Raw genomic sequence first — 14,244 nt, 5'->3', positions numbered from 1 at the left:
CCGCATATTCCTTCAAAAGTTTCTTGACAAGACACCTTATGAGTTGCTCAATGGGAAGAAGCCGGACGTCTCATTCTTTAGGGTGTTTGGTTGCAAATGCTACATCTATAAGAAGCGGCAACACCTAGGGAAGTTTCAAAGACGTTGTGATATAGGTTTTCTTGTTGGTTACTCATTGAAGTCCAAAGCATATAGAGTATTTAATCATGCCACCGGCTTAGTTGAAGAAACATATGATGTGGAATTTGATGAATCTAACGGCTCCCAAGGAGCACATGAGAATCTTGATGATGTAGGTGATGAACCATTGAGGGAGGCTATGAAGAATATTCCGGTGGGAGACATCAAGCCAAAAGATGATGAAGATGATGTACAAGTCATTAACCAACCCTCTTCATCAAATGTACCACAAGATGGTGATAAAGTTGGGAGAGTAGAAAATGAAGATACTCACATCTCCCATGAGCAAATGGTGGTACAAGCACAAGATGTTGATGCTCCACAACCTCCTCCTCAAGTGGTCAATAGAAGAAATACACCTCTCCTACAAGATCATCCACAAGATCTCAACATAGGGAGTCCATCAAAGGGTGTAATGACTCGATCTCAAAAACTTACTTCATTTATTGCTCATCACTCTTGTGTCTCTTGCTATGAGCCTACCAAAGTAGAAGAAGCTCTTAAAGATCCGGATTGGATCAATGCCATACATGAAGAGTTGAATAACTTCACTCGTAATGAAGTTTGGACTCTTGAAGAGCGACCAAGAGGTGCAAGAGTCATTGGAACAAATTGGGTGTTCCGCAACAAGCAAGATGATCAAGGTGTTGTTGTGAGAAACAAGGCAAGACTAGTTGCAAAGGGGTTCTCTCAAGTTGAAGGCTTGGATTTTGGAGAGACCTTTGCATCGGTTGCAAGATTAGAAGCCATTCGTATCCTACTTGCATATGCATCACATCATGAAATGAAATTATATCAAATGGATGTAAAAAGTGCATTTTTAAATGGCTTTATTAATGAACTAGTCTATGTTGATCAACCTCCTGGGTTTGAAGACCCTAGATATCCTAATCATGTCTATAGGTTGTCCAAGGCACTATATAGGCTTAAGCAAGCCCCAAGAGCTTGGTATGAGCGCCTTCGGGACTTCCTTATTAAGAAGGGCTTCACCATTGGGAAGGTCAACACTACACTATTCACCAAGAAGCTTAATGGGCATATCTTTATTTGTCAAGTATATGTTGATGATATCATCTTTGGATCATCAAATGAAGACTCATGCAAAGAATTTGGTGAATTGATGTCGAAGGAGTTCGAGATGTCAATGATTGGTGAGCTTACATTCTTTCTTGGTTTTTAAGTCAAGAAAATAAAAGAAGGCATCTTCATCTCTCAAGAGAAATATACAAAAGATCTTCTCAAGAGATTCAAGATGGATGAATGTAAGCCAATCAAGACACCAATGCCTACAAATGGACATCTCGACCTAGATGAGGGAGGTAACCCGGTTGATCAAACTCTCTACCGTTTTATGATTGGTAGCTTGTTATATTTAACCGCATCTAGGCCCGACATCATGTTTAGTGTGTGTATGTGTGCTAGATTTCAAGCTAGTCCTAAGGAAACACATTTAATTGCCGTAAAAAGAATCCTTAGATATCTTAAACACACACCAAGCATTGGCATTTGGTATCCCAAAGGAGCTATTTTTGAATTAGTTGGCTATTCCGATTCGGATTATGCCGGTTGCAAAGTTGATAGAAAGAGCACATCCGGAGGGTGCCACTTGCTTGGTAGATCACTTGTGTCTTGGTCCTCCAAGAAACAAAATAGTATGGCTTTGTCCACCGCCAAAGTGGAATACATTGCCATGGGTGCTTGTTGTGCACAAATACTATACATAAAATAAACTTTGCTAGACTATGGTGTAGTTCTAGAAAAGGTACCTCTTTTGTGCGACAATGAAAGTACGGTAAAACTTGCAAATAATCCGGTTCAACACTCTCGCACCAAGCACATAGATATCCATCATCACTTTCTAAGAGATCATGTTGCTAAAAATGATATTTCACTAGAAGGTGTAAGAACCGAAGATCAATTAGCAGATATCTTCACCAAACCGCTAGATGAGGTTACTTTTTGTAGATTGCGGAATGAGCTCAATGTACTTGATTTTAGCAACTTCACTAAAAATTGAGCTTGTGTTGTCCCTTGCATTCATTGTAATATACAACATGTTTAAATTTGTCGCAATGCATATAGGGCTTGTCTAACATGGTTAAGATAACCGCTGAAAAGCGTGTGAAGAAGCTTAACCTTGGATCAAACTTGACAAGCAACTAGATTTACTTACAAGTATTGCATATGCATGAATGTTGTTCTGTCGTTTTGTTCCATTTGCCCTCTTGTTGCCTATTTTCTTAAAAAGAATAATAGCCTAAGGCAAAATATTTTGAAAAATATGAGGGTTTGAGAGAGATCACTCATATCAGTCTCAATTGGTGTTTATTTGAGTCTTAGTCAAGTTGGGACTTGATTAGGAACAGGTAGTGCGAAGGAAGTTTAAAGATTTGCTGGAAAAGGTGCATCGGACGCTGCTATCCAGCGTCCGGTCAGTTCATAGGAGGTGAACTGCTGCCGAAGGAGTGACCGGACGCTGCGTCTGTGCATCCGGTCAGGAAGGGATCCTACGTCTGGTCGATCGGAGGAAGAATAGGCTGTACTGACCGGACCCTGCGTGCGTCCGGTCATAGATCACCGGATGCGTCCGGTCCCAATTCCAGTGGAATTGGACCTCTCTAGAATCGACCGGACGCTGGGTGGTAGCGTCCGGTCGCTACCACCAGAGCGTCCAGTCAGTGGATCTCGCGCGGCTTCAGGACTCTTTTCTCCGTTTCCTTCTCTGTCGCGTCGGGGGATCTATTTATTTCGGCCGTACCACGCCTGTTTCCTCGTGACCTAGCCCAAGCTGCCATTGTCGCCGCCTCCTGTGCCTCCACAGCTCGCCACTGCACAGCCCATGTCGAGCACCTGCCTCCACTGCCAGCTGCCGCGCAGCAAGCTCTGCCCGAGCCTCCCCGCGTGCCACCGTGCCACCGTAGCACCGCGCCCTCCGCGCCCCTGCTCCGTCTCTTGCTGGAGTCGTCGTGCCCTAGCCCGAGCAGAGCGCTGCCTCTCTAGGTCACCACCAGGCAGTGCCTTCCTCACTGTCGTTTTCTTCGGTAAGGACGTGCCTTTGAACCCGCATTAAGTTGCCCGTGACCTAGATTGAGTTCATCAAGCATTGATTTCACCTTATGTCAGGGCCATTGATTCACTGCTTACCCTAACCCTAGCTCGGTTCCGAGGATCCCCCGCGTGACATCTCATCTTTTCTTGGATCGCCGTTCGTCAGGTAGAAAGCCATTCGATTCAAGTTCGTATCTACATTGCTTTCTCTATTAGGGTTTTGTATCTATTAGATATATTGTATTTATTTGTATATCCATCTATTCTATCGTGCAGCGTGTCGTGCCGCTGAGTTTCGTGTGATAGTTGTCAGATAACTCGAGGCCAAGCTCGCGAGTACGGACCAAGGCCAAGCCTCAAAAGCGGTAGTTTGACAGTTAATCTTGGTCAGTGACAGCTCATCATCTTGTCAGATCAAATGGCTCGCACCAAGAATATCGGAGGTGGTCCAGGCGACGATGATCGAAGGCCCCAGCCTCCCCAGCCTATAGATCCAAAAGGCAAGGCAACAAAGAAGACTGCATCCAAGAAAAGGAAGTACCCAGATAGAGAGACAGCTAGAGCAGCAGCAGTTGCAGAGGCAGCGGACCATGCCAAGAGAGGTGGTGCCCGCAGCGGAGTTGTCATTGTAGATCAGCCGGTTTCACCAGTAGTGAGAGCTGTGCTTGAGGAGGTTGAGCGTTGTCACGGTAGTCCAGCTAGGACTGCCATGTTTGCAGGACGACGGGTTGCCATTGAGGAGGGTCAGTCAGCAGAGCAGGAGCCAGTTCAGTAGACTCAAGAGGGCGAGCAGGCATAGTAGACCTAGGAGGCCGAGGGGACAGAGCCGGCACCCTAGCTTCACCGCTCTAGACGGACCCGTGTACTAGTCTCGCCGAGGCTGCCGACACAGCGGAGGGGATCACGTCCACCACCTAGACCATAGGGTCCACCTCTAGTGGTGCATCTCGACTTGAGGGCCGCCATGGCCAGACAGGTTTAGCAGCTGTGATTTGTAGAGTTTGAGATTTGGTTTCCTCCGAGGAGGGATGAGAGAGCAGCTGAGGGTTTCTACACGCCACTGCAGGAAGATTTCTACAATGCTTATCTCAACAGTGGGGCAGTGTTCAGATCTCAAAGAGTCTGCCGCATAGAGTCTATTGTGGCAGCAGCTAGAGAGCGCATTTGGCCTTACTTATCATATTTGCCAGGGTTGACAGATTTGATTGGATGGACTGGAATATATGTACCATCTTGGGTTCGTCAGTTTTATGCTTCACTCTTCATCGATCCACATCACAGATTTATTCACTTTGCTTTCAGAGGCAGAGACTATAGAGTGACGAGTGCGAGGGACAGAGAGATACTAAGGCTATAGGATTAGCCTGTTAGGATGCATGAGGTTTGTTATGGATAGCAAGAGCCTCCTAGGCGTCCTCATGGAGGGTTGGTGCCCCCTACAGATTTAGTGCGACATTGCTTCAAGGAGCCCTTTGGTGAGGGGTCGAGCAGGAACCCTAGTGACTTGACTCCTATAGCGAGAGTGCTAGAGGCCATTATTAGGAGGACACTACTTCCCAGGTTGGGATACAGGGAGGGCCTGACTCGCTTACAGCTTTGGCTTCTCAATGCCCTGATGCAGCAGACATTATTTGATATCTAGGACCTCCTTCTTTCAGAGATGGAGGATACAATAGCTGAGGGATTCAAGGGTTACAGGCAGCTTCCCTATGCTCACTGGATCACGTTTCTCATCCGTAGAGTAGTGCTTGATAAGCCCCCAGGTATGATGGATGAGTATACAGGTGCCACCATAGAGTTCCCAACTTACAACTTGTCACAGAGGATCAGACACAGCACTCCTCAGGCACCCAGACAGCCTAGCTGTCGTCCCGATGTGCCAGAGTCCACAGCTCAGCAGGATGAGATTATTAGAGGGATTGCAGCCACTGAGGAGGAGCTAGAGGCACAGTAGGAGGTGAGCGAGTATAGTGACAGCTCTGACGATGACTACCAGCCTATTCCTCAGATGCCTCCACGCAGACATGATGCAGAGGTCGGTAGCTCTAGTTCTGCTCCACCTGCTCCGCAGATAGACCCCGCTCTCATTGCTATTCTTGAGCAGATGCAGTAGACATAGGATAGACAGGCACAGGAGACAACTGCTACTTTTGCCCAGTTTCAGGCTCGATAGGACGAGTTCTAGAGGCAGCAGTAGCAGCAGATGCATCAGCAGCAGATACTCTTGCAGCAGCAGCTTATGGATTTCATGCAGCATGTAGTGACAGCTCTTGGGGCCCCACAGCCACAGCCTTCGCCCTAGCTTGCTCAGCCTGCTACCACTTCGACGACTCCAGCAGTACAACCCAGTGGGCTCCAGAGTCAGGGATAGCCTTCAGCTCAGTTTGCTTCACCTCTTGTACAGGTGTCCCAATGGTTAGCCTCACCCATGGTAGCCCCGTAGTTCACTCCACTTCAGACGGGCTTCACACCGGAGCAGTCACTCTCGCTGTTTGTGCCTGACACGTCAGTCTCCAGGAGTCTTGGAGCATCTTTCAGCGAGCTGACTGGCATGCCCACACCACCTCATATGCATGCCGCCGGTCCTTCTACAGCAGCCCCAGTCGCAGTGACTACTCAGAGGCTTCCTAGCTCAGTCGCATCATCAGATCCTATAGATGTACCAGCAGCTTCACAGGTAGCACCTATCCTAGCTCAGACCCAGACTGCTTCAGCGACACTTCCTACCACAGAGGGTCAGTCAGTTCAGAGCTCAGGATCAGATGATGATGGCACCTAGTTCTAGCTTGCTCCTCGCACCTCAGCGCTCGGCTCGTCCGCTGCAGCCCCACCGACCGACCACTAGGTTTTGGTGTTTGACACCAAAGAGGGAGAGAGTTCGAGTATGTAGACTCAGGGGGAGCTACATTTAGGGGGAGCTAGTTATATAGTATTAGCTTTTTATATACATTTGGAGTTTTATTTGTGTGATACACTATTACTTTTGCATTCGTGTGTTTACTTTCACGCATATTATTCTATCTATGTGATAGTGTTATCTATGTGATTGTGATATATGACATGTGTGCTCTCTACTTTACATTATTTATATGTCATATCACTTGTGTTATTGCTCATTTGCCTCTGCTTCCGCGTTTATACTCCAATGCAAATGAGCTTTGTTAATCGTACTCATGCTTAATTCACATCCTTTGAGTACATTATGTTAGCTTGGGTCATATAAGCTTGACTAACACTTTTGTTCTTATCGACAAAAGCTTATATGAACCAAGCCCGTCAAAAACCTTACTCTTTCACATACTCGATGTGGTATTGTCATCAATCACCAAAAAGGAGAGATTGAAAGCATCTAGGCCCCTAGTTGGGTTTCGGTGATTAATGACAATACAAGATTACTATGACTAACGTGTGTTTTGCAGATGTAATTAAGTTAGGTCATGGAAATGGAGATCAATTGGGCAATCAAAGTTGTCATGCCCCCTCGTTGGAAATCGTTTCGGTTTTCAAAAGATGAACGACAAGGTTAAGGATGACTAGTTCTAAGTGTCGATTAGAGTTGGAGAGACACTTAGAGTAGTTTAGGACTTTGTTTTCCTTTGGTCGTACTATTAAGGGGGGTATGGACGGGTAGCTTGACCTAGTTGAGTCTAGTGAGTTAGGTGTGGTGCACACTTGTTAAAAATAGCTCTAGGTAGCTCCTACGAAGCCCTTTGATCCCATGGAGCAAACTTCATTCACAAATGATCGAGAGTTGGAAGTGAATGGAGGGTCAAATACTGACCGGACGCTGGCTCCGGTGCGACCGGACGCTGGCCGTAGGGTCCGGTTAGTTCATTTGACCAAGGAGAACAAGTCTGGTGTGACCGGACGCTGGAAGGTCAATGTGACCGGACGCTGAGGGCCAGCGTCCGGTCGACTCCAGTAAGGGTCCAGACTTGAGAAAATATGACCGGACGCATCCGGTCAATACTGACCGGACCCTGAGTATCCAGCGTCCGGTCGAGTACAGTAAGCATCCAAGAGAGACCGGACGCGTCCGATCATTACTGACCGGACCCTGACAGCGTCCGGTCATCACTTAAAAACTGTTGCGCGGGTTGAACTGACCGGAGCGTCCGGTCACCCCGCAGAAGCTCATAACGGTTCGTTTTTCAGGCTGTCTTATAAATAGAAGGTCCACTCGTGTGTGGAGGCACTTTTGCTCATTTCAACAGCTAAGAAACACGTTTGTGAGTACCAAGAAAAGCAAGATCCTAGTGAGGTGTTCGTGATTTGAGAATCCAAGAGTAAAACATCATTAGTGAATCAAGAGTAGACAAGTGTGCATCCATCTTCTCATTAGGCTTCGCGAGGTCAAGTGAGAGTTCATGCTTGTTACTCTTAGTGATCGCCATCACCTAGACGGCTTGGTGGTAGAGCTTGTGAGTGACCCAACTCAAGTTGTGAGCGGCTTTGGGTGATTCGCCGCGACGGAGTGTCGAAGAATCAACCCGTAGAGAGCACTTGATCCTTGCGCGGATCAAGGGAGAGCTACACCCTTGCGCGGGTGCTCCAACGAGGACTAGTGGGGAGTGGCGACTCTCCGATACCTCGGCAAAATATCGCCGCATTCCTCTCTCCATTTACTTTGAGTATTTACTTTAAGTATTTACTTTGAGCAATTCAATACTTGTCTTTACATTCATAGAATTGCCATGCTAGAGTAAGTTTGGAATATAGGTTGCAAGTCTTTTGTGCGTTAATTTGATAGAAACACTTTTCTAGACACAAGGGGTTAACTGGGCTATCCGTAGGATTTGATTATTGCAAGAAAATTTAGAATTAGCCCAATTCACTCCCCTCTTGGACATCTTGATCCTTTCACAACGTACGGTAAAACTACAAATATTTACGTGCCTTGCCCCCGTACCAGGTGCTAAAAGTGAACGGTTTTGATAGTTGGGGTATCAATATTAGACGGTTTTGTAGTTGAGGGTCAAAATTAGACCGGCATAATAGTTGATGGGCAAAAGTGGACTTAATCCTTTTTTATAGTGTACGCGAAATATGAAGAGATTGTTAAAGAGAAAAAAGACATGACAAATAATTTTTATGCAAATAGCTCTCTAAATTATAATTTAGAGAGTGAGCTTACAAAGACCCGATGCTCTTAGTTGCAGACATCCATCAATATCATCAGGGGGGGGGGGGGGGGGGGGGGGGGGGTTTGGCTGTTGGCGGTCCCCCGTCCCCACCACCACAAGCCGCCGAACCCAACCAAACTGGGACCGGACCGGACCAGTCGGCCATTCAACGTGGAACGCCAAGTCTGGGACCAATCCCAGCCATTCGTCCGAGATCCGGCAGCAACCTGGAAGCTCCCCCTCTTCCTCTCTCCGCCAGCCCTCCCCCCTCTTCAGGTCTCCTCCGCCCCGCCCCCGATCCCCAATTCCTCCTCCTCCTCCGGATTTCGCATTCAGCACACAGCGCAGGTGAGCTCGCCCCCGACCCACCCCTCCCCCTCCCTCTCCCCGTCCTCGGCGGATCCAGATCTCGGACACCCCCGCGCTCTCAGATCTCTCTGCCCCCGACCTCCTCCTCTCCGGCGGCCGCGCTCGAGGGGTGGATCTCCGCTCGCCAGCGAGCGCGTGATCTGCCCGACCGACGCGCGCGGTCGGGGCTGGATCGGGCCGGGTCGGTCCAGATCCGCGGCGCCGGGCGTCGCCTGGACGCGCCGGGGTGGCTCGCGATCCGTTGTGTGGCTAGGGTTTGTGGCATGGAGATCTGAGCGGGGGAAGGAATGAATGAACGAACGGGATGATGATTGTGCAGGTGGTGAAGGAAGGGGCGCGCGCGGAGGGAGGATGGGGCTCGCGTTCGGGAAGCTCTTCAGCCGGCTCTTCGCCAAGAAGGAGATGCGGATCCTCATGGTCGGCCTCGACGCCGCCGGTAAAACCACCATCCTCTACAAGCTCAAGCTCGGCGAGATCGTCACCACCATCCCCACCATCGGTGAGCAGCCCCCCACTCGTCTCGCCTTTGCCTTTCCAACGTACGTTGGTGGATCGTGTTCGATTTCTACGTTGGTGGATCGTGTTCGATTCCTACGTTGGTGGATCATGTTCGATTCGGTTGTGAAGAATGCTCTGTTAAATGATGGATCTGCAGGATGCGCGATCTATCCATACCTGATTGGTTGGGGGTTAAACGATACATGATTGTTTTGTTATGCCGGATACTTGAATAAGATTACAGCAGCCATTGTGTGAGCCATTCATAGTACAACGTAATAACCCGCATATTTGATTTGATGGAACAAAATGCATTTAATATCACCCTAGAGAAATTCATTGCCTTTTAATGCTACTGTCAATGTTTCATGGATTCTTTTAATGTATCATATTCGTTTCCTGTCTACAGAAACTCTGATAGGATAGAGCTTAATGAAATCCTGTCAGGTGGCTGCAATAAAATGTTTGCCTTCTTGCTTCATCTATTGTTACCAACTTAAAAAATACTATTGTTTTATAGTAGCCAGTGAAATAAAATGTTTGTCTTCTTGCTTGATCTATTGTTACCAACTTAAAAAATACAATTGTTTTATAGTAGCCAGTGAAAACTACAGTTTTCTTTCTGTTGTTGAAATCTACTGTTTTGGCTTCTTGGACTTGGACTATGGGAAAGCTCACTTAGACATTATCATCTGGGTGAAGAAAGCAAAATTAAGAAAGAAAAAAATGTAAAGCATGATGGAACTACAATGTAATAATAGCACTATTGCCTGTAATGCAAGTTTTCAACATAAGGACATTTTACAATAGTTGAAGAGGGCTTCACTAAAATGGACCTATGTTTCAATCATTAAATTTTGGTTACAAAAATGCTTACTGCGGTCTGTATTCCTGACTTTGTTTGATTATGCTATGATGACATAACTGTATTCTGTTTTTATGCTTCAGTGTCCTTTGTCTTACTAGGGAAATGGCTTTTTTTTTGTTTTGAAATGCAGGTTTCAATGTTGAAACTGTTGAGTACAAGAACATTAGCTTCACTGTCTGGGATGTCGGGGGTCAGGACAAGGTATGATCCCCAACATCATCTTGTATTATCAATTTATACTACATAATGTTATCTAATTTCTTGTTCTTCCAGAATCCAGAGCCATCATTCTTTTTCATTTTGTATTTGAATTCCTAGACTGTGATCTGATTGTTAACAACTTAACATTATGGTATTGTATCAATTTTTAGACATGGGAAAGCTGTGCTTGGTCCTAGGCTTACCATCTCTATCTTAATGCAGTAGTTGTTTACATGTTTTATCACATTTTGACTGACTTGTACTTATTTAATGAAAACAGATCAGACCTCTCTGGAGGCATTACTTCCAGAACACCCAGGGTCTTATCTTTGTTGTGGACAGCAATGACCGTGACCGTGTTGTTGAAGCCAGAGATGAGCTCCACAGGATGCTGAATGAGGTAAAACATTCTACTAGATCATTTTATTATGCTTTTGCTTTCTATCAGTAAGTTTTTGTGTGGCGAGAAATGCTGAATGAGGTAAAACATTCTACGTGATGTTGGAATATAAAATAAGCGAGAAATGATTTGTCATTTTTAATAAAAATTGATGCAACATTTTTTGGTTTTATATTATATTTTATTTGTTAATATATCATAAATGTTTGGTCCTCTTCAGTACTCTGTAGTGAGAATAAGACAAAAAAAGTTACTCCCTTGAAAACTCAACAATCTTGTGCTAGTGAAATGAAATTCATTTGGTTTTGATGGCAGGATGAGCTACGTGATGCTGTGCTGCTTGTTTTCGCCAACAAGCAAGATCTTCCCAATGCCATGAATGCTGCTGAGATTACTGACAAGCTTGGATTACACTCCCTGCGCCAGCGACACTGGTAAGCAACTAAACTAAGATTATCTCTCATGTAAAGCATCTGTGACTAGGAAATTACTTCTGTGACCTTCATATTGACACGCGATCAGCATAGCTTATCGACTTATCATGTTGTTCGTGTTGTTGCTGATAGGTACATCCAGAGCACTTGTGCCACAACTGGTGAGGGTCTGTATGAGGGCCTGGACTGGCTGTCCAGCAACATTGCGAGCAAGGTATACACATATGGCATACAAATATATTCTTTCGATTTGGAAATGTTTCATTTATTTTACCTTTTTCTTTTGCATAGCCTGTTTGAAATACCATTTCTCACTACTACATCGACCTGATATGTTTCCTCCTTTTCTGCGCATGTAGGCTTGAGGCCTGCCTTGGATATCAACTGCGAACTGACTAGGAGCTCCGGATGTATCATGGAAACTTAGGACAGAATCGCCTTTGCAACCTGTTAGGTGTCTTCTACCGGCACACTATATTTTTTGTTTGGAATATGTAACGATGTCACTGCCCAACGTTTATTCTACCCTACTATACTGTTGGATGTTTTTTTTTTGGACCTGTTCATTTTGCACAAGGATTGGAGTTCCAATATCATGCAACATTTTACATTCGTAGTAAATACCTGATTAGTAAATTAGCCAAAGGAGATCCAATATCATGTTACATGGAAATCCAGATTAGATTAAACAGTCGAAATTATACAGTGAGCATATCTTAAAGCACTACTGTAGCTCTGATCAAAGAGCAAAGCCTATGGTACCCTAGCCATCACTTTTTAGCAGTGCTGTTTATTTTTTTGCATTGTTCAAAATCCACGAGTATCCTGGTGAAGCGGTGTCGTCATGTTGATTTGATTGTAAGCTCTCAGGTCTGGAAAACGCATAGATCGCATGCGACATAACATGAAGTCGCGATTCATGGCACCGGTAGCACACAGCAATGTGGAAGTTACTCTCGTTTGCTGCCAAAACAAATTTTGCCATTTTGACCTACCAAATACAAGGTAACTATCGGAAGTGGAGAATAAATAAAACGTGGAAGAGAACACTCTACCACATCAGGTAGAGATGCAACTGAAAGGCAGACATGATATGGCCAGACAAATGATGATGGTTAAAATGGGAGCATGTACAGCAATTCCTCGTGCAGGCCGGACACCTCCAAATTCTGTTCCAAATTTGGAGGGTGTTTAGTGGGGTGAATTTTGGCACTTTCGTTTTTATTTGGCAATTAGTGTTCAATCATGGTCTAATTATGCTCAAAACGTTCGTCTCGTGATTTTCAACCAAACTGTGCAATTAGTTTTTATTTTCGTCTATATTTAATGCTTCATGCATGTATCACAAGATTCGATGTGATGGTACTGTAGCACTTTTTTGGAATTTGGACTGGCAACTAAACACGGGCTTGCTTGCAAGACTATTGAGGAAAAAAAAGCACGACATGATACATCAGATCACTTGGCAGCTTGCCACTGTGTGGTCTTTCTTTCACTACATAAGCAGTACAAGAACCAGCAACATATATACAAATCATCCGCAGTTGCACCTAATCTAATACTCGTAGGATCGGATCAGAGACCAAGTAGAGGGAGCAAGAATATGGCGTCCAGGTCCAGCATCGGTCTCCTCCTCGTGGGCGCCATCGCCGCCGCGGCCGCCAGATCCCCGGGCTACTGCATGCCGGGGCAGGCCTTCCCGCGCAGCCCGCCTGCCGCACTGCCGCTAGCTGGTACGTGGCCAGCCGGAGTCCCTGCGGCGTCGTCGCCGTGCCCCTAGCCTGCTCCCGCTGTGGTACATGTGCTGCCGGCAGCTGGGGTTCATCCCGGCGGAGTGCCGGTGCAAAGCGCTGCGGGTGATGATGATGGAGGAGGCGCGCCTGCTCTCCCCGGCGGCCGACTGGCCGAGCAGGGCGACTTCGCTGCCTCCCTCGTGACGGAGGCCGAGTGCGGCCTGAGCACCGTCCACGGCAGGCCCTACTGCGACGCGCTCGCCGCCGAGGACTGATGATCGGCCGATCGAGGCTGGCAGCTAGCTCGTGAATCGTGACCGTGATCGAATAAGCGTGGCATGGATGCCCGGTGTGTGAATGCGTGTGCGTTGAGCAATAATGTACAGCTTGGGCGTGTGGCAACTTTCGTCGAACTTGAATCCTGCGTTAAACCTCTCCTTCCCAGCTCGACGTTTGGCTATGTTACGAGATGTTAGTTTTTTTTTTTTTGAATACATAGCTTTCGATACATACTTAGACGTACGTCTATTTAGATACACAGTAAATAAAAACAATTTATATATCTAAAATAAAAAGTTAAAAAACATCTTATAATTTAGAACGAAGAGAGTACAAGATTAATAAAAAAAATGATTTTATAACGACCTAACAGTCTGTGTTAATCCAAAGATTTCATAGAAGATACAAGTAATAACAAACTAAAAAGAGAGAGTTCTATACCCATTGATTATTATGGTAATATAGCGGTCTAGATTAATCCAAATATTTTAGCTGCAATCTGGAACCGTACTCTTTAGATAGTTGTGTAAGATCTGCTCAAAAAAAGATAGTTGTGTAAGAGCACGGAACCTCGCTACATGCGTTCTCAAAATCACACGTTAGAAGCCGGTTGTGTAAGACAAGCAGGCCTGTAAAAACTGGCTCATGAGCCGGTCTTGGCACGATGCAATTTGTGTTCAGATTTGCTACCCAATAACCGATTGTTTTGGGAGCTGCCAACAATAAAGATGAGCATGCAGCCCGCAGCACGGTGGCTCGACAAGAGGCCCGGTTTTTTTTGGCCCAGCCCAAGCACAACCCAGCCCGGTGACCAGCAGGCCCGGGCCAGCCCGGCACGGAGGACCAGGCCGTGCCTAGGCCGCTCCCTCAGCCTGGCGGGTGGCCCGGCCCGACACGGTAAAATACGGCAGGCCCGTGAGCGGCCCGGTGCTTGCCATGGCCTGCTAAAGGCCCATGTTCCCTATTCCACATAACCCTAGCTTCTGCTCGGTGTTTCCTTTGCGCAGCACGCGTTTTCCCTCCCCGCGCGGCGGATCCAAGAAAAAATTTAGGGGGCCTGAACAAAAGTGCGACAGCAACATTCCTCCGACTGTTGCTTGATCTTAAGTCT

At 46.4% G+C, this 14,244-nt stretch overlaps 2 protein-coding genes across 2 annotated transcripts; both read left to right on the top strand.

Moving 5' to 3' along the window:
* The first annotated feature begins 8,545 nt into the window (after positions 1-8,545).
* LOC136549554 (ADP-ribosylation factor 1-like) lies at positions 8,546-11,672 on the top strand. Its single transcript, XM_066540863.1, has 7 exons — positions 8,546-8,699; positions 9,040-9,219; positions 10,217-10,287; positions 10,568-10,687; positions 11,003-11,121; positions 11,254-11,335; positions 11,481-11,672. The coding sequence occupies exons 2-7, from the start codon at positions 9,072-9,074 to the stop codon at positions 11,484-11,486; spliced, it is 546 nt and encodes a 181-aa protein (XP_066396960.1). The 5' UTR covers positions 8,546-8,699; positions 9,040-9,071; the 3' UTR covers positions 11,487-11,672.
* Positions 11,673-12,724: 1,052 nt separating this feature from the next.
* LOC136548267 (alpha-amylase/trypsin inhibitor CMa-like) lies at positions 12,725-13,129 on the top strand. The gene is made up of 2 exons (XM_066539863.1): positions 12,725-12,854; positions 12,936-13,129. The coding sequence occupies exons 1-2, from the start codon at positions 12,725-12,727 to the stop codon at positions 13,127-13,129; spliced, it is 324 nt and encodes a 107-aa protein (XP_066395960.1).
* The last annotated feature ends 1,115 nt before the right edge of the window (positions 13,130-14,244 follow it).

This window comes from Miscanthus floridulus, chromosome 4 (genome assembly GCF_019320115.1).
Source record: "Miscanthus floridulus cultivar M001 chromosome 4, ASM1932011v1, whole genome shotgun sequence".
Taxonomy (NCBI): Eukaryota; Viridiplantae; Streptophyta; class Magnoliopsida; order Poales; family Poaceae; genus Miscanthus; species Miscanthus floridulus.
The sequence above is the reverse complement of the archived record's forward strand: the minus strand, read 5'-3'. Positions and strand labels throughout refer to the sequence as shown.